The sequence below is a fragment of the Camellia sinensis genome, chromosome 15 (genome assembly GCF_055761805.1).
Source record: "Camellia sinensis isolate YWXY chromosome 15, ASM5576180v1, whole genome shotgun sequence".
Classification (NCBI taxonomy): Eukaryota; Viridiplantae; Streptophyta; class Magnoliopsida; order Ericales; family Theaceae; genus Camellia; species Camellia sinensis.
In genome coordinates, this window is record NC_138975.1 from 86,835,780 (window position 1) to 86,860,938 (window position 25,159).

At 35.8% G+C, this 25,159-nt stretch overlaps 2 protein-coding genes and 1 pseudogene across 2 annotated transcripts; 1 reads left to right on the plus strand and 2 right to left on the minus strand.

Annotated features, from left to right (window-relative positions):
- Window positions 1–545: 545 nt before the first annotated feature.
- Window positions 546–4,303, minus strand: LOC114273313 (thymidylate kinase). The gene is given in 8 exon segments (XM_082907842.1): window positions 546–874; window positions 1,277–1,381; window positions 1,846–1,905; window positions 2,018–2,129; window positions 3,011–3,107; window positions 3,110–3,284; window positions 4,027–4,090; window positions 4,232–4,303. Coding segments are annotated over 6 exon segments (645 nt in total). The 5' UTR covers window positions 3,264–3,284; window positions 4,027–4,090; window positions 4,232–4,303; the 3' UTR covers window positions 546–757.
- A 2,791-nt stretch (window positions 4,304–7,094) lies between these two features.
- Window positions 7,095–8,425, plus strand: LOC145813102 (transcription factor GTE8 pseudogene; annotated as a pseudogene).
- Window positions 8,426–11,290: 2,865 nt separating this feature from the next.
- Window positions 11,291–24,866, minus strand: LOC145812733 (lysine histidine transporter 1-like). Its single transcript, XM_082907846.1, has 8 exons — window positions 24,819–24,866; window positions 22,771–22,928; window positions 21,999–22,382; window positions 20,989–21,382; window positions 20,775–20,880; window positions 20,565–20,656; window positions 11,720–11,788; window positions 11,291–11,619 (listed from the first exon to the last, which is right to left on the minus strand). Exons 1-8 carry the CDS (start codon window positions 24,864–24,866, stop codon window positions 11,521–11,523), a joined length of 1,350 nt encoding a protein of 449 aa, XP_082763972.1. The 3' UTR covers window positions 11,291–11,520.
- Between the last annotated feature and the right edge of the window lie 293 nt (window positions 24,867–25,159).

Consider the following 25,159-nt stretch of genomic DNA (forward strand, 5'->3'; position numbering starts at 1 on the left):
AAACCAGTTTGACTAAATAAAAAAAAAAAATCTATTTGCTTATAAATGGATATTGATTTTAGTTTCAATTCAAGATCTATGATACCTAAGTTTTTATTTGAAAAAAGTTAAGGATATATTCAACTTTTTCACTAACAAAAGAGTTTTTTTTTTACCAAGCATGATTTTTTTATTAAAATAAATAAATAAAAATTATTAAAAAAAATCATCGCTCCTAGAACCTGCTCAAATATTGTTCCACCTTCAAAAATTTTGGAATTTTTTTTTGGCTATGATTTATAGGTTAATTTATATTTTGTTTTCAAGTATCAGTTTTTTTTACTTTTAGCTCGATCTAAAAAAATTATAATTTTTTTAAAGAAGTCCATTGAAAATAAAATAAGCCACTTGTTAAAGTTTTTTTTTTGTTTTTGTTTTTTGTTTTTTCCTTCAAAATTTGGTTTATTTTCATTTTTAGTTGATTTTGTTAAAAATATAAAATCATCTAATCTAAGCGGATCTATAAAAAAATAAAAATAAATAAATAAATAAAAAAGGACTCAAAATTGAATAAAAAACAAAAATACACTGAACAAATATACCAATTTATAAGTTGTGTCAAAAAAGCTAAATATGGTCAAAAGAGCTAAATATGGTTATAAAAACATGGCAGAGAGGATCAAAAGCATTTGTCTTCATAATAAACCGGACTGAACTATTGTTTATAATCCTAGTTGCCAACATTTAAGTTATCCCATTCCTTTCTAGGGAATCAATCTCAACTTGACCAGAGCTGTGAGAGGGGTTTCCCCTTTTGGCATGCCGTCACACAATCCAGTACCACCTCCTGCAACTGTTTCTCAACATCTTCAATGGGGAGGCAAGCATCTATGGTCTGCAAGACATCCACAAAAAAAAGAGCCTTAAAAAACAAGACACATTCACCAATCTTGACTTTAAAAACAAAAGACCATTTTTTATTTTTTTTTGTTATGCTAAAAAATGATATAAAGATAAATGGATCACTGTTCAAGTTTTGTCGGTATTAACATTTAATGCCTTCAATTTTTTCTTTTCCCCCATCTCACTATCATTCCATATGAAAACCAAAAAGCATTTTGAAAATATACTGCAAGACTTGATGTTAAAGCTAAAAGGTTGTGATAAACTCTGAGGTGAGACCCAAAGGATGACATCACAAGGAGTGTGTACATAGTCTCGTCAGAGTAACACCACCAGACCATTTTCATTGGCACTGGAAAACAAAACAATAAAAGAGCTATTAAAAATATGTTACCTTCCATGAGGCATCATGGAGTATCTGATATGAGCGGGCAACTTTTCTTTGAAACTCAAGCTGCTCGTATCTCTCCCCTCCATAGCCTCCTCTTTCAGCCGCTTTCTGGCAATTTCAAAAGGACTTTTCAGTTACCCTGGCTGCTGTTTTACTTGGTGGACACATATGTGCACACACAAAGGAAACTAATAAATAGACTCTCTTCATTTATATAATATGATAACACAAAAATCAATCTTAAATAGATGACCTCAACAGCTCAATCAACAGTAATCTTATATTTTACCATATGGAATGAGGAAGGAGTGATCAATTGACCAAGGATCATCACATACTGGACCAAGAGTCCCCTAACTATGTAGCCAATTAAAGTGCCTTACACAACATCAAACAATGACAAAGGAAGTTAAATTTATCATCAAGGACTAAATTAGCCATCAGACAAGCAGGACTTGTTGAGAGAAAGAGAGTGGAAAACTACTCAATCTGCAAGGTTCAATACATGGTTGTGATCTTTGATGTCATGGTACCTTAACTTCAACAATAAACTTGATAATAGAACAAATTACCTCTGGTGGTATGTCAAGATATAATACCAAATCTGGAGCGAGCAACCCCATCTCTGGTGCCTGTGTAACAACTCATTTTTCACTACCAAAAGGGAAGAAATGGCACCCAGAAAAAAAAATAAATAAAAAATAAAAAATTCCCACTTAAAAATAGTTTGAAGCATGTCTTCACCTTACACCATTCAATATCAAGTCCTTTGGCAGATGAAAAAGCCACCCCAGAAAATGAATAGCGATCTACAATTAGGGTGGTTCCACATCTCAGTTTATTCTCCATCAAGGATCTGCAAATATATCGCAGATGATCAGTTATGACTTATAAGTCTTGACATGTCAAACATTTGCTTGTGCACAAATCAAAATCATTATCAATCACAGACTGATCCCCTGAAAAGGGCACATAGGGAATACAAATCCAACATTCTAACAACTTTTTTCTGTAAATAGATGCGTCTGTTGATGGAAAAAGAAAAGGCAATAATGATTATTTTATTTTTTATTTTAAAGAAAGTGAAGTTATCAAAGTAAGACTATTTTACCTTCAAGATGGCAATAAAACTCTCAGAATCTATGTGAAATTGTGAAAAGTTTGGGCTGGGACCTGGGTGCTAAACCAATTGAAGACAAATTCTACAGCTAATCCAGTCAATATTCAAATAAGATAAGTTCTGAAAATTCAGTCATTATTTTTTTAGCATCGCAAGAATGAAATTTATCCAGTGAAATGAAATTTGAATCGGGAAATCATACTAGAAAGAGCATAATAATGAAATATTTCAAAAACTAGTGTGTCAAATTAGGGGTCTGGCTAAGCCCTTGTCTTGAAAATTTAAACAAGCACTGTTCTACGTATGAGAGTAATTTTAAAATTAACAACCATTTAGGGTATAATAATCTCTCTTTATTCCTAAGTTGAACAATCGTATTTCAGTTTTGGCATTGATACTGCTCCTAGATGAAATGGGGATGGCTTCAAATTAAAGGATTGAATTTCCATTCTAGCACAAATTTGATTGATGTGCGTTGAACTTGAAAATTCTTCATGTGAACGACAAACTACTAATAGAAGCAACATTAAACACAAATATAAAGTTTAAACTTGAGGTTCTCACAAGACCTTTGAAGAAGCAGAACGTAACATAATGCATGAGACATTGAAACGAACCTCTTCTCCCAACGATTTGCACTAAAGAGTAGATGGATTGCGTGATCATCCAACTCTGACTTGTTAGCAAGATAAGAGGAAATCATTTGCCCAACACAGTATTTCTATCAAGAAAACGCCATGATTCAACTGAATAGCTGAGTCCCTCCAAGTAAGAAATCAGCTTTCTCGATTGTAAAGTCTTCCCACTTCGATCCAACCCTTCTAGTACAATTAAAGCACCTCTTGAATCACTTCTGTGATTATTTTCCATGTGTATTTGCCTTATTGAAGACTTGAATGGAAATTTCAAATTAAATAATGACCATTGAGTTCTTGCTGCCCCAAAATTTCTAAACATAGCTAACAATTAGTCAAAGAGACAGACTTCAGCAATTATAATCTATCATTTGGCTAACAATCCACACAACACACACAAAGTGGTCTGTTTGGATCCTAACAAGTTTTTAGGGAAAATAAGGGAAATGATATGAATTATTTTAACAAACTTTTTCAACAGTTGGAAATGATTTCACCATTTGTCGTCTGAATCCAATGCAACTGAAGTATTTAGCTTAGCTAAGAACCTGAGGTGATATTCTTTCTTCGAAAATGCAAAAGCATAAGGATTTGACATAAAGCTATATTTTTTTGCTCATTCCCCTTTGTTTCTCAGCAACCAAACAAAGCACACATCACATTAACACCGTGTTTGGATTGAGTGATTTGGAGAGAAAAGAAAAGAAACCAATCTCTCTTAATCTTAATCACTTGTTCGGATTAGTACACAGGAGATAAATGAGGAGAAATAAAAGAGAAAAGAAATTGAAAGATTACTAATTTTGTCTATTACCAACATTGCCCATCTAACTACAAAAGAAATAAAAACATAAAAGTTTATTTTGGTAACAAGATGCGAGAGAAATCACAATCATTTCTTTCCTTTTCTCCTCTCCTAAATGTCCAAACAGTGTGAAGTGTCCAAAAAATGAGTAAAGAGAGCATTTAAACAAGATATTCAGTGAAAGGGTGCTCACAAAGCCTTCAAAGCTGTGAGATAGCAAGCATGTGTCATTGACACTCTCAAGCCTCGCCTCCAAACTGTGATAAATTATTTTTTTTTTAAAAAAAAACATAAATTACAATAGTTATTCCAATTGAGCAAGTTGAAGGATTAACAAACACATCTTTGGCACAGAAGACCAGCAATCTGAAAATAGAAGCTTTTTTAATTTGAAATACCTTTGGCTGATGAACAAATTAGGGTTTTCACTGGTTATAACACAGCTTCTGAAGCCATGAACAACTACAGTCAATTCTCACTACACCAACGCCATGAAAGCGAGGTTTGGGAGGAGAACAGGTTCGCCGGAGAAGATGATTGCCGCCGGTGAAATTCTCGTCGGATTAAGATTCAGATCAGATATCGGATTTAGGTTTTTTTTTTTAAAAAAAAAAATATGCCCAATTTATAGGATTCATCAAACCGAATAGTTAGCGCTAACCGTGAACGGTCTGATCCGATTTTTAATCCCTAATTCTGCGCCTTTTGAGTGGGACCCAACCCAATGATTCAGATTACTCGGAAGTCGGAACCCATCTCATCCATCGGATCTGTATCTGATAGCGAACGTTCCCAGTATCCCTAGCCGTCAGATTATTTCGAAGCCGTGGAAATCAACGATCCAGATTGCTAGAAAGCCATAGGTGGAGTGGAGCACTAGTACACCCCGCTTCTCTCTCTGTCTTCTCTCTCTTTCTCACTGTATCTCTGTCCTCAATAGTTCTTCTCTTTTGCCTCCGGAGCTCCAGCTCTCAAATCCAGATTTTGTGAATCAGTCGATGTTAGTACCTTTTGGCCATGTTTGTTTGGGCGGACTGGATTAGCATTCCCATGACTAATAGTCCTGGGATTACGAATCCATTAGATTATGTATCCTATCTTAACTAATAGTCAAGTTTAAAATAATTAATCCGTACTTCAATTGTTTAACCAAACATCGGATTAATAATTTTATTGGATTATTAGTCCAATCCCAATCTCATGTCCACCCAAACAAACATGGCCTTTAGGGTTTGGATCACAATGTCGTTGTTCAAGGTAACTTTGAGCTTTAAATTTGTTGAAGTAATTGATCTAGGGTTTTGTTCATGGTACACGAGTCATAGTTTCTGGGTTTTGTATATGAAATTTTGTTCATTTAATATTTAATGTCTAGAAGAGTCCTAGATTCTGCTTTGCTGAATGATTTCGCTATTTGGAACTCAGGATGACCTAGGGACAAGATTTCAAGGTTTTATCTACATTTCTTGTTTCTAATAAGGGCCATGTGTGAGTATAAATTGGAGTATGTACTTCAAACCTGCTCATTTGATTCATTCAATGGGGTGATTTTGTGAGAAATGATAATCTTTTCTCATGTTTGGTTTGTAAATAGTGAGAAATGGTGAGAAAAAAGAAAGGCCAAATTGCACCAGAAGTCCCTACATTTTGCTACTTGTGTCATTGTTGTCCCTACACTTTCAATTGATTAAATTTTGACCATTAATTTTAGATTTTGTGTTAATTTTGTCCAATTAATAATATTGTTAGTGTTTTTTCTTCTTCTTTTTATTTATTTTTTATTTTATATAAATAATAACTAAATTGGTTGAGATTAACTTACTAAGTAGACCAAGTTTGTAATTTTGCTTCTAAAAACATGACACATATCACTTATGTATGTATTTTCTATTAAAAAATGCTTACATTTGTGATAAATTGGACTAATTGAGACAAACTTAAAATTCAAGGTCAAAATTGAGCCAATTGAAATTATAGGGACCAAAATGACACAAGGGCCAAAATAGAAAGACTAGAAATGTAATTTGCCCAAAGAGAAATCTCTTACCAAACCTATTTCATTTCTCACTAAAATGGTGAGATTTGGTGAGATACAAGTTGATTGGCTGTAAAATATTTATAATATCTAGATTGTCCCTTAAAATGCAATGGAAGAATATTTCACTCATCCAAACATGATAACGAGAAAACATAATCATTTTTTTTCTTTTCTCATATAGATAAGAAACCACAATCATTTCTTTTTTGTTTTTCACTCTTCGATATAAATTGCGTTTGCACTTCTTTTTTAACAGAAATTGCGTTTGTACTTGAAACCTACTTTTTTGATTTGTTGGATTTTTACTTTAATATGAATGCTGAACTTATTGAAGAATATACAATAGTTAATCAAGTTAACAGAACCTGTATTAATGACTCTAGTTGCAAAAGAATATATACATTAGAGAATGTGAATCATTTTTACTGATTTCTTATTAAAAAACGGGGAGACAGAAGAAAAGAAGGAACATAAATATAGGGTTCGAATGTAGCACTCTAAATTAAATATTAAAATATGTGTATATGTTCTTATGTATATTATTATGATGTATAAAAAGTGTGCAGGTCTAGGAAATTAACTTCCCGCAATTAAAATTTGCAGAAGTAAGCAATTTATGTTACATATTAGATAGAAGGGAACATAAGCGGTCTGAGAATCATGCTACATGTGGATGATGTCAACGTAGGATTGGTACCGTGGAGGGTGTTTTTTTGATTTAACTCCCTGATTAAGAATTGGATAGCTCAGGGCATGTTGACACACAGATACTTCGAAGGATTCAAGTGGTCCAAGGAGGAAATGCATCCATTTGAATTTTGCTACATGCGATGGTTTTGGTGTCTCTAAAAAGTATCACCTTCCAAGAGAAAGGATTTACCGTTTGGATGGAGAGGTTTGGTGAGAAAAGAAAGAAAATGGAGAGAATGAGGTTTCTCATCACTTGTCTGGATAATTAATGAGGTGAAAAATGGTGAGAAAGGAAGAGAAATAGTGAGAAAGATAAATCACTCAAAATTTAAGTTGTTTCTCACCAAAGTAGTGAGAAACCAAAATTGCTCTTTATAAAAAATTTATAATACCTAAATTACCCCTCTAAATACAAAACAAATAAAATAAAAAGATACATGTATCCTCTTTTAAACAATGTTCATCCAAACAAGAAGATGAGAAGCCACAATACATCCAAACAAGAAGACGAGAAACCACAATAACTTCTTTTCTTCTCTCAGCTAGGTGAGAAACTATAATCAGTTCATTTCTTTTCTCACCTCACAATCCAAAACTAAAAGATTGAGAGCTGAAGTTAAACAGATTCGCAGATTCTCCAGAAGAGAGAAGATGCAAAGAACAAATGTTGTTGCACTATTGTCATCAAGTGATGTTCTTAGTTGTAGCAACACACAAAATGGGCCTTCGATAGAGAAAGTAAACCCTGTAGGTGATAGTGGTACTTCAGGAAGGTTTGAGTCTGCAAGTCAGGCATCAGCACCAAGCACTTTGAATGCAATTTTGATTGAACACTCTGAAGCATTATTAATTGGGTATTCAGCAGAGAACTTCAAGAAATCGGAAGGGTTGACTTCTGGGCTAGGACAGAAAGGCTGCAAGAGGCGTGGCTGGAATCGTGGTACTTCAGGAAGGTTTGTGTCTGTAAGTTGGGCATCAAGCATTTTGAGTGCAATTTCGATTGAACAGTGCAAGACATTATTAAAAAAATTGATGCAACATCAGTATGGTTGGGTTTTTAACACTCCCGTCGATGTAGTAAAGTTGAACATTCCTGATTATTTGACTATTATAAAGCATCCAATGGATTTGGGGACAATAAAGAGCAAGATTGCTTCAAGTGAGTACTTAAGTGTGTTGGAATTTGTGGCTGATGTCAGACTAACTTTCTCTAATGCCATGACCTACAATCCACCAGGAAATGATTTCCACATCATTGCTGATACTTTGAGTAAATTTTTTGAAGCAAGATGGAAAGTTATTGCGAATAAACTTCTGAAGGATTCCCAGCCATTACTAGAAAAATTAGACGTACATGGAGAAAAGGGGACTATTAAGCCAATGCCTCCATAAAAAAAAAGAAAACTTACTTCGCCGCAACATAAAGCTATGCCTGGCCGTGCAAAGAGAATAATGACATATGAGGAAAAACATAAGTTAAGTAGAGACTTTGAGGCTTTGCTGGGAGAATTGCCAGACAATATTTTTGAATTTGTGAGGGATCAGATTTCAAATGGATAGGAAGCTAGAGAGGATGAGATTGAAGTTTATATTGATGATCTCAGTGATAATACCTTGTTCATGTTACGGAAGCTTCTAGATGACTATTTACGAGAAATACGAAAGAACCAAGCAAAAGCCGAACCCTGTGAAATAGAGGTATTTTACCTTTGATGCAATATTCCCTCGTGAAAATGAAGATGAATGCCTTTTGTTAAACAAGTATGGTTTATCATAATTAATGCGCTATTCATATCTATTGCAGGTACTAAATGGATCATGGCTTAGTGATTTATCCATGCAATTTCTGTGCAGAGGTTATTAGCCATTCTATTTGGTTGCTACCAAAATTGCAGGCATCTTTACTGCATCTCAAACCATATTTGATATATCACCTTATATATTGTACATTTGTATGGACTTACAATATTGATATTGATGTGAATGAGCCTCCTGTCTCGAGCCAAGTCCAGTAGAGAAAAAAAAAGATACAGGCTGTAAAAGCAACACATGTATCAGTTCAGGCAGCTCCAGTTACAATTCTGGTTGGTTTTCCTATATTTCCTCTATTTGGTCATTTCATAGTGAAGTATCCACTAGGGGTGTCCGCGGTTCGGTTTGGGACGGTTTGCGGTTCGGTTTGGACCCGCCCGCATCTATGCGGTTTGGGAAAAAGTCAACCCGCAACCGCCCGCAATGCGGATTGCGGTTTGTGCGGATAGGGTTCACGGATGTGCGGGCGGTTGCGGACGGATTGCGGATTGAACTTTTTTTCCAAAAAATTATTTTTAAACCTTTTTTTCCCCCCCATTTTGTCAATCTTTATTTTGGACCTTTTTTTCACAGATTCAAGTTAACAAATTGAATCAAGTTAACAGATTCAATTTCACAGATTTAATTCCAAAAAACAGATTATACAGACACAGATAGATTTAATTCCAAAAATTAAATAACAGATTTAAAACAGATTTAATACAGATTCAATACAGATTTAGAACAAATTAAATAGATTCCACAAATAGATTTAAAACAGATTCAATACAGATTTAATACAGATTCAATACAAATTAAATAGATTCCACAAATTCAACAGATTTAAAACAGATTAATTCCAAAAACAGATTTAATGTCCTCCATCAACAAATAACATAAATAAATCTATCTATCAACTGATTCTTCAAACCAATACCACATTAATGAACAGATTCAAAATAGATCTATCAACTGATTCTCCAAACATAGACAGATCAAAGATCTGGGAGACTGAGAGAGAAAGAGAGAGACAGAGAGAGAGAGGCTTACTTGCGATTGGTGTGATGACAGAGTCAATCGATCGGTCGATTTTGTGATGAGAGAGAGTCGATCGGTGCAGTAGATGCAAAGCCAAAGAGTGAGAGATCGTGTGATGAGAGAGTGAGGGAGGGAGACAGCTCAGAGACACAAAGATCGGGGAGAGAGAGACATAGGCAGAGACTGAGATTCAGAGAGGAGCTTACCTGTGAGGTGTGCGATGAGGTCGATCGGTTGATCGGTCGATCAGTCCATCTTGCGAAGACAGAGAGAGTGGATTAGTAGGTGTAGGCAGTGGAGATGAAAATCGCGAGAGTGAGAGTGAGCGTGAGAATGAGAGACACAGAATCGCGAGAGTGAGAGTGAGAGTGAGCGTGAGAATGAGAGACACAGAATCGCGAGAGTGAGAGTGACCGTGAGAATGAGAGACACAGAATGAGATAGATAGAGTGAGAGATAGATAATATTGATTAGGGTTTTCTTTTTTGAACGGTCGGATTTGAAGGAAAAGAAAAGGTTTTTTTTTTTTTTAAACAGTTAGATTAGATTTGAACCCCAAAAAAAAAAAAGAAAGTGTTTTAGGCAGGCGGGTTGGGCGGGTGCGGGTTAAACCCGCAATCCGCCCGTAACCCGAAAATTACATAAGATCCAAACCGCACCCTACCCTAATGTATTTGCGAAACCGCCCATACGTGCGTGGTTCGGATCGGGTAGGGCGGTTTGGACGGTTCGGATAACCCTATGCCCAGCCCTAGTATCCACTTAAGATTTGCGCTTTTCTAGGGAATAGTTATGTAATTGATTATGAAAGTATTCTAATCTTCATATTGCTATTTTTAAAGTTCTTAATAGTTTATTTTGTAAATGTTAAATTCATTCTTTTATCTTAAATCACCTAGCTATTTTTGGACCATGTTTCACATTTCCGTTTCCTGTTTCTTTGATTGTGTGTTTTTGTTTCTCATATTGGCAACCATGGACTTCAATTACCTTTGTTGTCCTTGGAACACCACATGATTGACATCATTGATATTCCAAACAGAGCAGTATGCATAATCATCTGACTCTTTTCAAGCCACATTTTCTCGTAAGGAACAATTTTTTTTGCCTTACTTGTTTCCCACTTGATAAGACCCGTCTGTAACACAATTTTATTATGAAACCAAAGTTCCCTAAGACACTAATGTGGCCATAGGTATTAAAACTTGATACTCAACAGGGGGAGACATAATTAGGATTGTGCAAGAGATGTAGTTTTTGCAAAAAAAATGTTAAATCAGTGTGTTTGGTTTGAGTTTTCTAGATTAAATTTTTTGAAAATTGAGTTTTTGGTTTTTCATGTTTTTTTTTTTGTTTTTAGTGAATATTTTTAAAATTTTAAACATTTTTTAAAGTTTTTTGGATGCACCTTACTTAAATGTATCTAAAAAGTAAAAAATTTGTGAAAAAATATTTTAAAAAATTAATAAATACATAAAAATACAAAAAATGCACTGAATTCTCGTATTTTTTTTTTGTATTTTTGGTATTTAGTGAATTTTTAAAAGGTTTTTTTTACAATTTTTTTACTTTTTAGGTATATTTATGTTAAGTATATCTAAAAATTAAAAAAATTGCTTAAAATATTAAAAAAATTCATTAAAAACAAAAAAATACGGAAAATAAGAAAGTAGAATTTTCTAAAAACTGTTTTCAGAAAAACGAAATCAAATAATAATATTGAATTTTATTCTCACAATATTGCACTTTGGAAGGGAAAAAAAAGAAAGAAAAAGTGGCAACAACATATATGTGCCCTACACAATACAAAGTTGCACAACCTTTTTATAGAATCTACTTCTATCTCACCACTGATGGTAAACTTCAAAAAAATAACATGAAGCTTTAGAGAAAAAAACAAAAATGAAAAGTGACATACATATGCACACCATTTAATGATAAGTGTAAATAATGAAGGTCTCTAGGAAGCTTTCTAAGTTGGCTCCATGGGCAATATTCTCTTTTTGAGGTCCCATTCGTTACTTCATGAGTTGCTGCCATTTTTCCGTGGCCATTGCAAGTATCATTGTGATTTTCGTTTCTCCACTGTTTGTTACAATTCTTCTAGGTGTGGGACGATTTGATTAAGACTTAAGAGTATAAATGATAGGTCTTTGCTTGAATTATAATTTGCCTTAGCCCTCCAATAGGTGACACAATCATCAAAAGAACATCCAGTATAATGCATATCTGAAAATTGATGAAGCCAAATCAAAATTAATTTAGCTTTAAACTTCCAAGCGTAAGGTAAAGAATGAAATTAATGCAAAGTTTTAAGTCAGAGTCATACCCAGTTAATAAGCCAAGACAAGCTAAACTTCTCTGGTTTCTTGATGGCAAGCCACATGACGAAAGGCAGCTGCAGAAAGAAAAACAATTACAGTATATTTAAACAATTATATCATCTTTGTTGTATAAACCATACTAAACCCGGTTTGATGCAGTTTGCCAAGTTAAAAACTGACAATTATTGAGTCTTTATTTGTTCATTGATTGTAGTTATTGGGTTCTTTGCTTCATTTTGATACTTCTTTCACTACAAAAAAAATTGTTTTTTGCGACGGCAAAACGCCGTCGCAAATACTCCCGCACGCCGTCTCAAAAGCTATTTGCGACGGTAATTTTTCTTTTTGCGACGGCAAGTGGGGGTCGCAACAAAGGGGGTTGCAAAAGAGCTAGTTGTCGTCGCCATTGTATTTGCGACGGGAAATTTTCTTTTTTGCGACGGCAATTTTCTGTCGCCAATAATGGATGAAAATCTGGGTTTTTTTGCGACGGCACAAGCTTTCCGTCGCTGAAATAGGTTTGTGCGACGGCAAAAATCCCGTCGCTAAAAAATGTCGTCGCTTTTGACTATTGTCGACGGCAACCTGAGCCGTCGCTAATGACTATTGGCGACGGCAATTATACCGTCGCTAAAGCCTTGTTTTTCAATAAATTCCATACCATTTGTGACAGTATGGCTGCTGTCGCAAAAAGCCTGGCACTTTTTTTTTTTTTTTTTTTTTGCGACGGGGTGTGCTGCCGTCTCAAAAAAAATTAAAAAAAAAACCCTGTTTTACAATTATTAAAAATATAAAAATAACCTGTAATGTTGGCAAATGATATAATAATATAAATACATAAATAAAATAACTAATGTTGGCAAATGTTGGCAAAATGAAAAATAACTACAAAAAAATCCAAAAATTACATAATAATATAAATACATACATAAACAAAAGTTGGCAAATGATGAAAACACATAATGTTGGTCACATGATACATACATAATGTTGTTCACAAATTTAAATAACATAAATCAAAATCAAAATCAAAACCAAAAGTTTTCGTCTTGATTCTTTTGTGGGTTACAAAAACAGAAGTTGGTCATAATCTTTACATGCCCACATTCTACACGAAGCAAACTGCTACTCAGGAAATATCTAAAAAAAACAAAATAAAAATAATTAATAACAATATAATGGTGTTAATATTTTAATTACAAAAAAATATAAAAAAATTAACTACTATATAATTAGAAAGATAGTTTAGTAAATAATTTTGACTAGACCGAAATCCGACTCTAACTCCCAAACCGAGAACCCAATTCGAGCCCCGTCTTCTCCCACAAGTCTCTCGTGCCTAGGAGGTCGTGTGTGCTAAGTTTCATGCTAAACCGACGCCGATTGGTGAATTTGGGGCATTAACACCTCGAATTTAAGTTTCTTAAGGAACTAGTTTGCCTAAAGTGAAATCCGGCTCTAACTCCCAAACCGGGAACCCGATTCGAGTCCCGTCTTCTCCCACAAGTCTCTCGTGCCTAGGAGGTCGCGTGTGCCAAGTTTCGTCCTAAACTGACGTGGTTTGGTGATTTTGGGGCATTAACTCCTCGAATTCAAGTTTCTTAAGGAACTAGCTTGCCTAAAGTGAAATCCGGCTTTAACTCCCAAACCAGGAACTCGATTCGAGCCCCGTCTTCTCCCACAAGTCTCTCGTGCCTAGGAAGTCGTGTGTGCCAAGTTTCATCCTAAACCGACGCGGTTTGGTGATTTTGGGGCATTAACTCTTCGAATTCAAGTTTCTTAAGGAACTAGTTTGCCTAAAGTGAAATCCGGCTCTAACTACCAAACCGGGAACCTGATTCGAGCCCCGTCTTCTCCCACAAGTCTCTCGTGCCTAGGAGGTCGTGTGTGCCAAGTTTCGTCCTAAACCGACGCCGTTTGGTGATTTTGGGGCATTAACTCCTCGAATTCAAGTTTCTTAAGGAACTAGTTTGCCTAAAGTGAAATCCGGCTCTAACTCCCAAACCGGGAACTCGATTCGAGCCCCGTCTTCTCCCACAAGTCTCTTCTGCTTAGGAGGTCGTGTGTGCCAAGTTTCATGCTAAACCGACGCGGTTTGGTGATTTTGGGGCATTAACTCATCGAATTCAAGTTTCTTAAGGAACTAATTTGCCTAAAGTGAAATTCGGCTCTAACTTCCAAACCGGGAACCCGATTCGAGCCCCGTCTTCTCCCATAAGTCTCTCGTGCCTAGGAGGTCGTGTGTGCCAAGTTTCATGCTAAATCGACGCCGTTTGGTGAATTTGGGGCATTAACTCCTCGAATTCAAGTTTCTTAAGGAACTAGTTTGCCTAAAGTGAAATCCGGCTCTAACTCCCAAACCGGGAACCCGATTCGAGCCCCGTCTTCTCCCACAAGTCTCTCGTGCCTAGGAGGTCATGTGTGCCACGTTTTGTGCTAAACCGACGCCGTTTGGTGAATTTGGAGAATTAACTCCTCGAATTCAAGTTTCTTAAGGAACTAGTTTGCCTAAAGTGAAATCCAGCTCTAACTCCCAAACCGGGAACCCGATTCGAGCCCCGTCTTCTCTCACAAGTCTCTCGCGCCTAGAAGGTCGTGTGTGCCAAGTTTTGTACTAAACCGACACCGTTTGGTGAATTTGGGGCATTAACTCCTCGAATTCAAGTTTCTTAAGGAACTAGTTTGCCTAAAGTGAAATCCGGCTCTAACTCCCAAACCGGGAACCCGATTCGAGCCCCGTCTTCTCCCACAAGTCTCTTCTGCTTAGGAGGTCGTGTGTGCCAAGTTTCGTCCTAAACCGACGCCGTTTGGTGATTTTGGGGCATTAACTCCTCGAATTCAAGTTTCTTAAGGAACTAGTTTGCCTAAAGTGAAATCCGGCTCTAATTAAATTCAAGTTTCTTATTGAACTAATACAATTACAAAGACAAAGTAAATTAAGAAATTGATGATTAACTACAACCTTGGCCTTAATTGAATTACTAATGTTGATTAAATATCAGCCTATTTGAACATCAACTGTTTCCCCTTCTGCGGCTTCCCTCACCCAACCAACTTCTTCATCACGAAGCATTATATGTTCTTCCAATTGTTGGCTCATGTATGGCTCGATTTGTGGATCAGTCGAACTCATATCAAATAAACCTCTTTGAGACATCTTCACCACGACTTGCCAGTCTGGTTGTAATGGGTCTGCAACATACCAAACTTGCTCTGCTTGGGACGCCAAGATGAAAGGTTCATTGGTAATTCGATCATCTCAGTACAACAAATGATTGAAGTTCACCAACGTGAAATTGAAGACATCTTCTTTCTTTCCATGAATGTTGTCAATCCAATCACACTTAAACAACACATGTTTCTTCTCATTGGAATATCGAATCTCAACAATATCTGTCAATTGTACATAATAGTACACAGACCCCAGACAAGGATTCTTGTCTTTTCGACTAGCATAACTTATGGTATCTGCCTTCAAAGCTACACCACAATTTTGTGTGGCTCGACGATCATCCATGGCCTTTACTCGATACCGAAACCCATTCAGTATATACCCGTTGAACCTCCTTGCCAGGTTATGAGGACCATTTGCCAATAGAATAATCTCTTCAGAAAATATGACATAGTAGTCCTTCGCAAAGTTTGGACCTATTTAACACGAAAATGTAAAATTTAAAATGTAGATAGACTTAAGTAACTAGAATCTATAGAGTTAAATACATACATGTTCCTTGAACCAAATGTGAAAAGTTTCAAAATGTTCACGCCGAAGTTGATGATCGTCGACACGAGGCATTTTGAGCTTAAGTACTTCAAGGTGTTTGCTGTGTAGATTGAAATTTTAGCAATACAAAAATTTAGTTGAAAATTCAATAAAACATAATAAAATATTGAGTGAGTGACTTAACCTACTTTATGAATGGTTGAACTGCGCTTGTATTGAATAAGATGTACTGATGAGCTTGTACCCAAGAAGTATTATCAAGATAAAAGCTTATGTTTTCACCAATAGCATGACCCAAATTATCAGCACCACTATAGTTCCTCACGGGTCGACTAGATTTGGTTTCCACATCATTGAGATATTGTGCACAAAAATTCATGCATTCTTCCATAAGACATCCTTTAGCAATTGATCCTTCAGGATGAGCTCTATTTCGCATGTATTGCTTCAAAGTAAGAAGATACCTCTCAATTGGATACATCCATCGAAACTGAATCACTCCACCCAATAAGGCTTCATCAGCTAGATGTATAGGCAAGTGCTCCATTATATCAAAAAAACTCGGAGGAAATGTTTTCTCTAGATGACAAAGTGTTGTAGCGATACGATCTTGAATATATTGCAAATCCGTCGCACGATTCACTTTTGAACACAATTGTCTAAAGAAATTGTTCAATTCAATCAAGGGTTCAATTACATTCTTCGGTAACGATCTTTGAATAGCCAATGGAATAAGTTGTTGCATCAGAATATGACTATCGTGGCTCTTAAGACCCCCAATACCTCTATCATGTGAGCGCACACGACGTGATATATTGGATGAATACCCGTCGGGAACTCTTACTTCCTTCAACACTTTCAAGAACAAATCTTTCTCATCCTTGGTCATCGTGAATTGTGTTGGTGGTAAATAGGCTTTATTCGACCCTCTTAACTGCAAATATAGGAGTTTTCTAATATTCATATCTTGTAAATCACGCCGAGCATTAACACCATCCTTCGATTTTCCTGCAACCCCTAATATTGTCCACAACATATTGTCACAAACATTCTTCTCTATATGTATCACATCGAGGTTGTGTCTTATTAGATTGTGCTCCCAATATGGCAATTCATAAAAGATACTCTTTTTCTTCCAACTGTGGGTGCGATGTCCAGCTTTCTCCTTCTCTACCAGTCTCCTATGCCTCTCCATAAGGTCATCCCTCTTGTATTGGGTTAAAATACCCTCAGATTCTAATTGTAGCAACATCTCAGTTCCAGACAACAATTTTGGTTTGAGTCTGACTTCTCGACTACCATCAAATGATACTTTATCCTTCCGGAATTTATGGCCAGTAGGTAAAAATCTATGATGACCCAAGTATGATTGTTTCCTACTATGCTTCAACCAACACGATGTAGTTTCCTTATTGCAACAAGGACATGCATATTCGCCTTCAGTGCTCCATCCTGACAAGTTTGCGTATGCAGGAAAATCACTAATTGTCCACAGTAAAGCTGCATGCATTTGAAATATTTGATTTGTTGATGCATCAAATGTTGACACACCCTCATTCCATAGTTCTTTCAACTCCTCAATCAACGGTTGCATATACACATCAATCTTGTCACCAGGTCCTTTTGGGCCGTCAATAAGCACGGCTAAAATTAAAAATGGTTGCTTTATGCACATCCATGGCGGCAAGTTGTATGGAACGAGCACAACAGGCCAAGTGCTATGAACTATGTTCATCGTTCTGAATGGGTTAAAACCATCAGATGCTAAGCCAAGCCTTACACTTCGGCAATCATTACTAAAGTCAAGATTCCAACGGTCAAAATCTTTCCATGCAAGGGAGTCAGCAGGATGCCTGAAGACACCATCATCAGTTCGTTCCTCTGCATGCCATCTCATTAACTTGGCCGTCTTGGATGACATAAACAACCTCTGCAACCTTGGCTTTAAAGGAAAATACCTCATTTGTTTTGCAGCTATTCGTTTGCCACCTTTGTTAGGACCATTTGAACCACCATCACCATTTGATTTCCATTTAGAACTATTGCATATGACACATTTATCAAGATTGGCATTCTCGTTTTGAAACAACATGCAACTGTTAGGACATGCATCCCACGTCTCATACGTGAAGCCCAAATCTGTTGTGACCTTTTGAGCTTTATAATATGAGTCCGGGAGTTTCACATCCAACGGGAACGCCTCATTCAATAACTCAAGCAACATGTCAACAGACTTGTCTGTCCACTGATTAAGCACCTTCAAATGTAAAAGTCGAACAATGAATGACAAAGATGTGAACTTCTGACAACCCGGATACAATTCACTTTGTGCATCTTGAAGAAGCTCGAAATACTTTGCAGTCTCTGCATTTAGACCGAGCTGGGGTTCAGATGCATAGGGATCAGGCCCCTGTGGTTCATTACCCTTAACACTTGTACCGGCATGTGGATTTCCCATAGCCCCTTGTATCATTCCAATCATATCATCCCCAATGTCTAAATTAGCTAATGTTTCATTCTCTCGATTACCATGCAGAGATACGTAAGATTTCCCATGATTAATCCAATGTTTGTATTTTTTAAAAAAACCATTCAAAATCATATGCTCACGTACACCCTCTCGTACAAAATAGTATCGATTCTCGCACTTCCTACACGGACAACTGATCATCGATCCTTCAACCCTATTGGTGTAGGCAAACACAAGGAATTCATCAATCCCATTAATGTATTCGCTCGACATCCTATTTGGCAAATCAATCCAACTCTTATCCATCATCTGTACACATCTACAAAAATATCTCATCAAAGTAACTCTAAATATAATACCTTTAACTCAAACCTATTCAAAAAAATACTCAAAACTCATCTATTTAAGTTTGTCTAAAAAATACTCAAAACTCATCTATGCTCTTTAACTCAAACCTATTCAAAATTAAATTCTACTCTTTTTTTTTATTACCCAAAATCAAGAGATCCTTTTAGCAAACTCAAAACTCATCTATGCTCCGTCACCCATTGGCAACCCCTTTAACCACCGTCACCAGTCACCACTTTCAACAACTAAGACGAACAAAATTTTCAAATTTTTTAGAAGAAAAACAAAAATGAAAACCAAAATATAGATACAGATATTTATTAAGATTTCATGGTCAGGTTAATGTGCCTATTTTGCTATAAAAAAACAAACAGACACAGATATTTATTAAATGATATTAAAAAGAAGGTTTAATAAAGGTAAATGAATACAGATATGTTTGGTCTCAGTTTCGGTTTTTCACTATTGTTTGGTCTCAGTCTCGGTTCTTAACCAAGCCATTCAATATGAGACACCACCCAAAGAAACCACAGTGTGAGAGTTGAGACCAAACATAATTGAAAACACACAAAAATAATAAATAAATCAAGCACAAATATACAACAAGATTTATTTAATTTTCTCACATCACTAAAAATATAAGCAAGATTTACACCAAAATTAGTCTAGTTAATGGGGTCTGGAAGGAGTAAACTATAGTCTCAGAGGGGTGTGTTCAATGGAAATGAGGGGTAATATGAAAAAAATAAATCATTAAATAACTTATTTGAGTGTTCCCAAACCATGCCTTAATACATATTGAATGCCTCTTTATCAAAATAATTTTAATTGTGAAAGTTGGAGATATTGTTATAAATTTTAAATAAAATTTACAGTATTAAAAAAATAAAATTAGATTATGAGTAATTATAAAGGGCCTCAACTAGATATTTCAAAGTCATTTTTTTATTAAAAAAATAATAATAGTAAATAAATAAATTTACAAATAGAAAAAAAAAATTATATTCATGTATATTTTTATTTATTTATTTTTGAACAGGTAATACATACATATATATATATATATATACAGAGAGAGAGAGAGAGAGCATACTTGAGTAGCTGTCGTCGCCGCACCACCGCACCACCGCTAGCCCTTCGCCGTTCGTCGCTCGTCGTCGCCGCACCGCCGCACCACTGCTAGCCCTTCGCCGTTCGTCGCTCGTCGCCGCCGCACCACCGCACCACCGCTAGCCCTTCGCCGTTCGTCGCCCGTAGCTCGTTTGGGGATTTTGGGGGAAAGAAATTTTGTTTCAAACAATTTTAGGGATTTCGATCCAACTGAGCGGCAAGATGAAAGGGAAGAGGGGGGGGCGAAATTTTTTTTTTACTTTTTGCGACGGGACGGTTTACACCGTCGCAAATGATACATAATTATTAATAAACCGACGTCGTTTTGGTAATCATTTTTTCGCGACGGACATTTGCCGTCGCAAATTGTCAAGTATTTGCGACAGCAAACTTATGCCGTCTCAAACATTTTTTTTTTGGCGACGGTTCAACACGCCGTCGCTAATACTTCCGCATTTTAATACCTGCCCGTGCAGTTTTATTACCGACGGTTAAACGCTGTTGCTAAAACTATTTTTTGTGACGGTTAATTTTGCCGTCGCAAAAGACCATTTTTTGCGACGGGGAACGCGCCGTCGCAAATGCTTCCGTGTTTTTTGCCCTATTTTCTTGTAGTGTTTAATAATATTATTCTTATTTAAAAGAAAGAAAAAAAAACGAGCTGATTATCTAAACACAAGTTAAAGATATCGCACTTTAAAAAAAGAAGAAAAAAAAAAGTTATTATCTCCCTCCTTCAGCTTAAGCTTTAAAAAATTATAGAAACACCATTTGAACCCCAAGGGGTTGGCTTGGTGGCAAGGCCTTGGGTCTTGAGGGTGTGCTCTCTCGAAGGTTCAGGGATTGAAACCTCTTAGGTGCTAACAATTCCTTGAGGCCATCGAACTAGAGGAAAACACTTGAATTAACCGTGATGCACTTGAGGAAAAATCTTTGCCGAGGGCTTGTGCACTCCTGGGGATTAGTCGGGTTTTGATCCGAATACCCCAGTGCCAATCAAAAACAAAAAAAAGCAAAATAAGATAGAAATACCATTTGGTCAACTGCCTAAATGACACCCTTTTTATAACTTGCTTTATTTATTTATTTTGGCACATATTCCTAAAATATAATTAAAAAACAAAGAAGCTATAAGCATCCCTCATAAACTACATTGAACAAGGTCAATTCAATAACAAAGAGTCAGATAGTTGCTTACAAAGTATGTTGTTGGGGCAAATGCAAATCCTCCAAAGAATCCTAGAAGACCACTAAAGAAAGGGAAGGTAATGGCAACAAACATTGTCAATGCTGCAAGAAAAAAAAAATTACATTAACTTCAGATCAGAGAAATGTAACTTCAACTTCGAGAAAATCACAAATTTATTCATATAATGCAGTAATTGAATAAAGAGTACAATTCACTTACCAACATATATATTTCGTGTAATAAAGCGAAGCATCATGGTTGGCTTGAAATGCAATTTTTTTACAAGAGCGGTTTCTATCATGTCAAACACTGGCATTGCATAAATCTAAAACAACAGAAAATAACAAAAAATTAGAAAGAGAAACATCATGAGAACTGATCAATATGATGAATCGTTTGAAACAACTTAATCAAATAAAGTTTTGGCTTGCACTTGATAACTTCCAATAACATGAATAACGACAAACAAGTTAGCCATGGCAATGAGCCAAGCAGGTTTCTCTAATGTGATGAGGATGTCGTCATCAACTTTGTTCCCAAATACCCAATATCCAATTAGAGAGACGAGGAAGTAGCACAAGGCCACAACTATGTAGGCAACTATCACTCCCTTCCACATAGGGCCCTTGGAAGGCTTCTCAGGTGTAGAAGGGATTGTCGCTTGAATCTCTAAGACCACATTGTGACCCGCATAGGCAAAAGCCACTTCACCCAAGGCACTGAAGAATTTAAAAATTGCTCCTACTGTTGTCTTAGCTTTGTATCCATATTCGACATGCGGTTGCACACCCTTGTGCAGAGAAGCAGCCCAAGCGATGGTAGAGTAACTGTAGGACAGACAACATTAAAGCTTAACTATTAAACATTGAACTATTGAGAATGAGGGTTTTCCTCCTGTATTGCAGCATTTCTCTGCCTACCAATCTTGTTCAATCAACTAAGAAGAACATCCATGACACAGACACGACACATAAATTTTTACAAAATGTAAGATATGACACGTGAGGAATACATGCAAAATATATAATTTTATATATTTATTAAATATCATATGTAAGGATAGATAATTATTATATGAACATCTTAGTCAAAGATAATAATTTTTGAAGTCTAAAGAAGAGAAGAGGTATAAATTTAAATTGTTTTGTTTTATCACTGGATTCCAAGTTAAATTATTCAAACTTGTTATATGTTTTATGTATGTCCAAGTATTGGAGTGTCCGACAAGTGTTGTACCGTGTTGGACGCAACACATTACATTCTTAGAACAGTCCATCTTTCTTAGCCAGTCAATGTGGCAACTACTAGTGTTTGAACTATATTGATTCTTGTATTTTTGTCTTTTGATTTATTTTCCTGCTTTTTTTTTTTTAGACATAACTTTCAAGTTTCCACGCTAGCAAACAATAATGAGAAAATGCATAGAAGAATAAAGGGCTGTACCTCAAGGACATGACTGCTACAGCCAAAGACACACCAGAGATGGAGTTGAAGTTTGGAAGATGGGAGAGCACGAAATGGACAGAGGAAAAAATCATGATGAAGTAGGTCAGCTTGATATTTGAGCAGCCCTTGCAGACCACATCGTGGAATTTCTTGAGTGACTTTCCTCCAGTGACCATATAGAGTATGTTCACGCTGATTTCAACAATAAGCTGTTGGGGCACCACAATATAAAGACCGAGCTTTTCACCAAATGCATGCTGACCCAGCTCATGGTATCGGTCATAACGTTTTCCAGGTACTATCTCATGCATCTCAACCATTTGCCATAAGGTGTATAAAGTGACAACCCATGATATTACGAGTGCAGAAACACCAGGATCCCTGAAAATCAAAAGATATAGTATCACTTACCTGTAGATGTAGAATTACAATTTTGTTTGCTTGAAAAGTAAATGAAAATGGTTATTTTATAGAAAGCCATATGCCTCAATTGTTAGATAAGAAAATTCCCATGGTTAAAACATGTAGAGGTTCTAAAGAAAGACTTGGAACCCTTCAAAGAATAATTTATTAGAATGAAAAGGTATAAAAATAAACATTTCAATAACATTGTGCTTTGTTAAATATGTATCCAGTCAATGGTTATCCTCCATAAACTTTAAATTGACTGACAAATATATTAATTTCCATTGTAATACATTTTCAACTAATAAGGATTTGAGTTATATTATTAACGAATAAAAACAAATTGTTTAGGGGCCGTGCATACCATCCTAGCTTTGCCATGGCATAAGGGAGACCAAGAACTCCAGCTCCAACCGTGGCAGTGACATTGTGGAAAGCTGAGTACCACCATTTTGCATTCCTTGAAGAAGTGATTGGAAGCCAAGCGTCGATTGCTTTCTCCTTCTCAGACCGCGTGTCAACCTGTGATAGATCACAACACATGCATTTCAGACTAATTCACCAGAAAAAATATACCTAATATTTGAATTAAAAAAATAATAAATAAAATAAAAGAAAGAAGGAAGAAGAAGAAGAAAAGAGAATCAAGTTGCACAATAGTGTCCTTGTAGTTAAGCCAAAGTAATCAAATTATAAAAACAGTGGAAGATAATAATTATGAATACTTTTTATTTTTTGAGGAAGATTATGAAAAGTTTGGGATTCACTGAAGAGGGGGGAGAAATTGCTAGCTGGTGAGCAAAACCATACATGCCCTTTGGTTTCCTTCATAGCAGACTTTAGAATATTAGATCAAAAATGAAATCTGTATGCAATGATGATTAAAAGTCAGTTAGGTAATTACTTGGGCTATACTTAGCAAACTTTTGTGTGAATATTAATGGGGATATAGAATTCATTTTACAATGTATTTTGAGTTAAAAGTCTATTTCTAACGCATCATTTGAATAAATTAGTACATGGGATATTGGGTTATAATCCAAAGAGAACCTAAGGAACAGAACAAATTTCTTACCACAATCTGAGGTACATTGAAAAGGTATTTGCTGGTAAATAAAGTCGATGAATTTTAGCTGTTGCCATCCTCTAAGTGCCAAAGATGGTTAGGTGTTCTTGGAGCATTTGTTATTGTAAATGATTATTTAGGCCTTTGTTTTAAAATCATCTTGAATATCCAACCATATTCGGAATTAATATTTAATTCTTCAGTTTGTGTTTGTCTTTGAGTACGTGCGCATACTGTATGCATTGATATAGGTAGTTTCTTAGGCAGAGATTGTAACACATGTTTGGTTGGTAGAGTCAATTTTTGCTCTGCTTATTTCATGTAGTGTTTTTCCAATCACCAATTAACTGTTGGGTTGGACTTAGAAGATGATCGAACACTACACCAATTAAGCAGTGCAAAATTTGACTGTTAACCATGTCATATGCTACAGTTTTTGTGCTTCATGGTAATGTTTTGTAAAATTAACAAATTTTACCAACTTTTCTTAAGCGTAGTAATGTAATTTTTCTGGATATATAGTATTGTTGTTTCTTAAGCAAAGTCCAAAGAGCTTTTACAGTAATAGAACTGAACAGACTATCACTTGTCATACTTTGTTCACCACGTCCCTATACGTACATACAAATATATCTTAGTTGATACTTCTTTGTTTTATTTTGTTATTCTTAGTTTTCTTTTCTTTTCTTTTCTTTTCTTTTCGAGAGAGAGAGAGAGAGAGAGAGAGAGAGAGAGAGAGAGAGAGAGAGAGAGAGAGAGAGAGAGAGGTTCAAAGAACTGAAGACATTAATTCTTGCAAATGGTTCACAAAACTGACACCGAGCAGTTCTGGGAAATTGTGAACTAAACAAATTGCTAGATTGAACTCCAAATTTGAAGCATATGAGGATCAGACACCCGTAACTTCATTTGCAGAAACAAAGCATTATCATCTCACATCTCTATTCTCTAATTTGGAGCATTATCATTATCATATCACATCTCAAATTTGGAGCATATGAGGATCAGAAACATGAGAGAATGAGGGAGAGAGAGAGAGAGCATGCGAGCATCATGCATATATATACACGCAATGATGGATCTAGGGGGGGCCGCACCCCAAAAATTTTAAAAATATTATATATTATATTAAAATTTTTAAAATTATAGGAGTGAGAGTTTTTTTTTTAATTATTATTTAATTTATAACATAACTGTTTCTTATTTATGCAATTTGCTCTTGTGGGCATTTTCGAAAATCAAATCAATGTGATATGTGTACTCGTGTAGATTTTATATAATAGGCTAGATAGATAGATATGCACATAAACACACACACACACACACACACACACACACACACAGACTTCGTTGTTGGGGTTAGAGTTGTGATCAGTTGGAGCTTGAGGTGCCATGGCTCTTCAAAAGCAGAGAGTACACGATAGAAGAAGATATAAAGACTTTGAACTCACACAATATCCAATTTCCCTGTGTGTGTGTGTGTGTATATATATATATGTATAAGATATTCCTATAGCCCCCGTATGTGCATTGGTTAGTATGTGAATGAGACAGTTGAGAGAGAGGGAGAGAGGGAAGAAAGAAGTTTTTTTTTGTTTGCCTTTGCACAGCAAAGTCTTCATGATGACAAATCAAACTTGTTAAACTGTGTTATTATTTTGGCCTTTCACACTTGTAGGTTTACTGT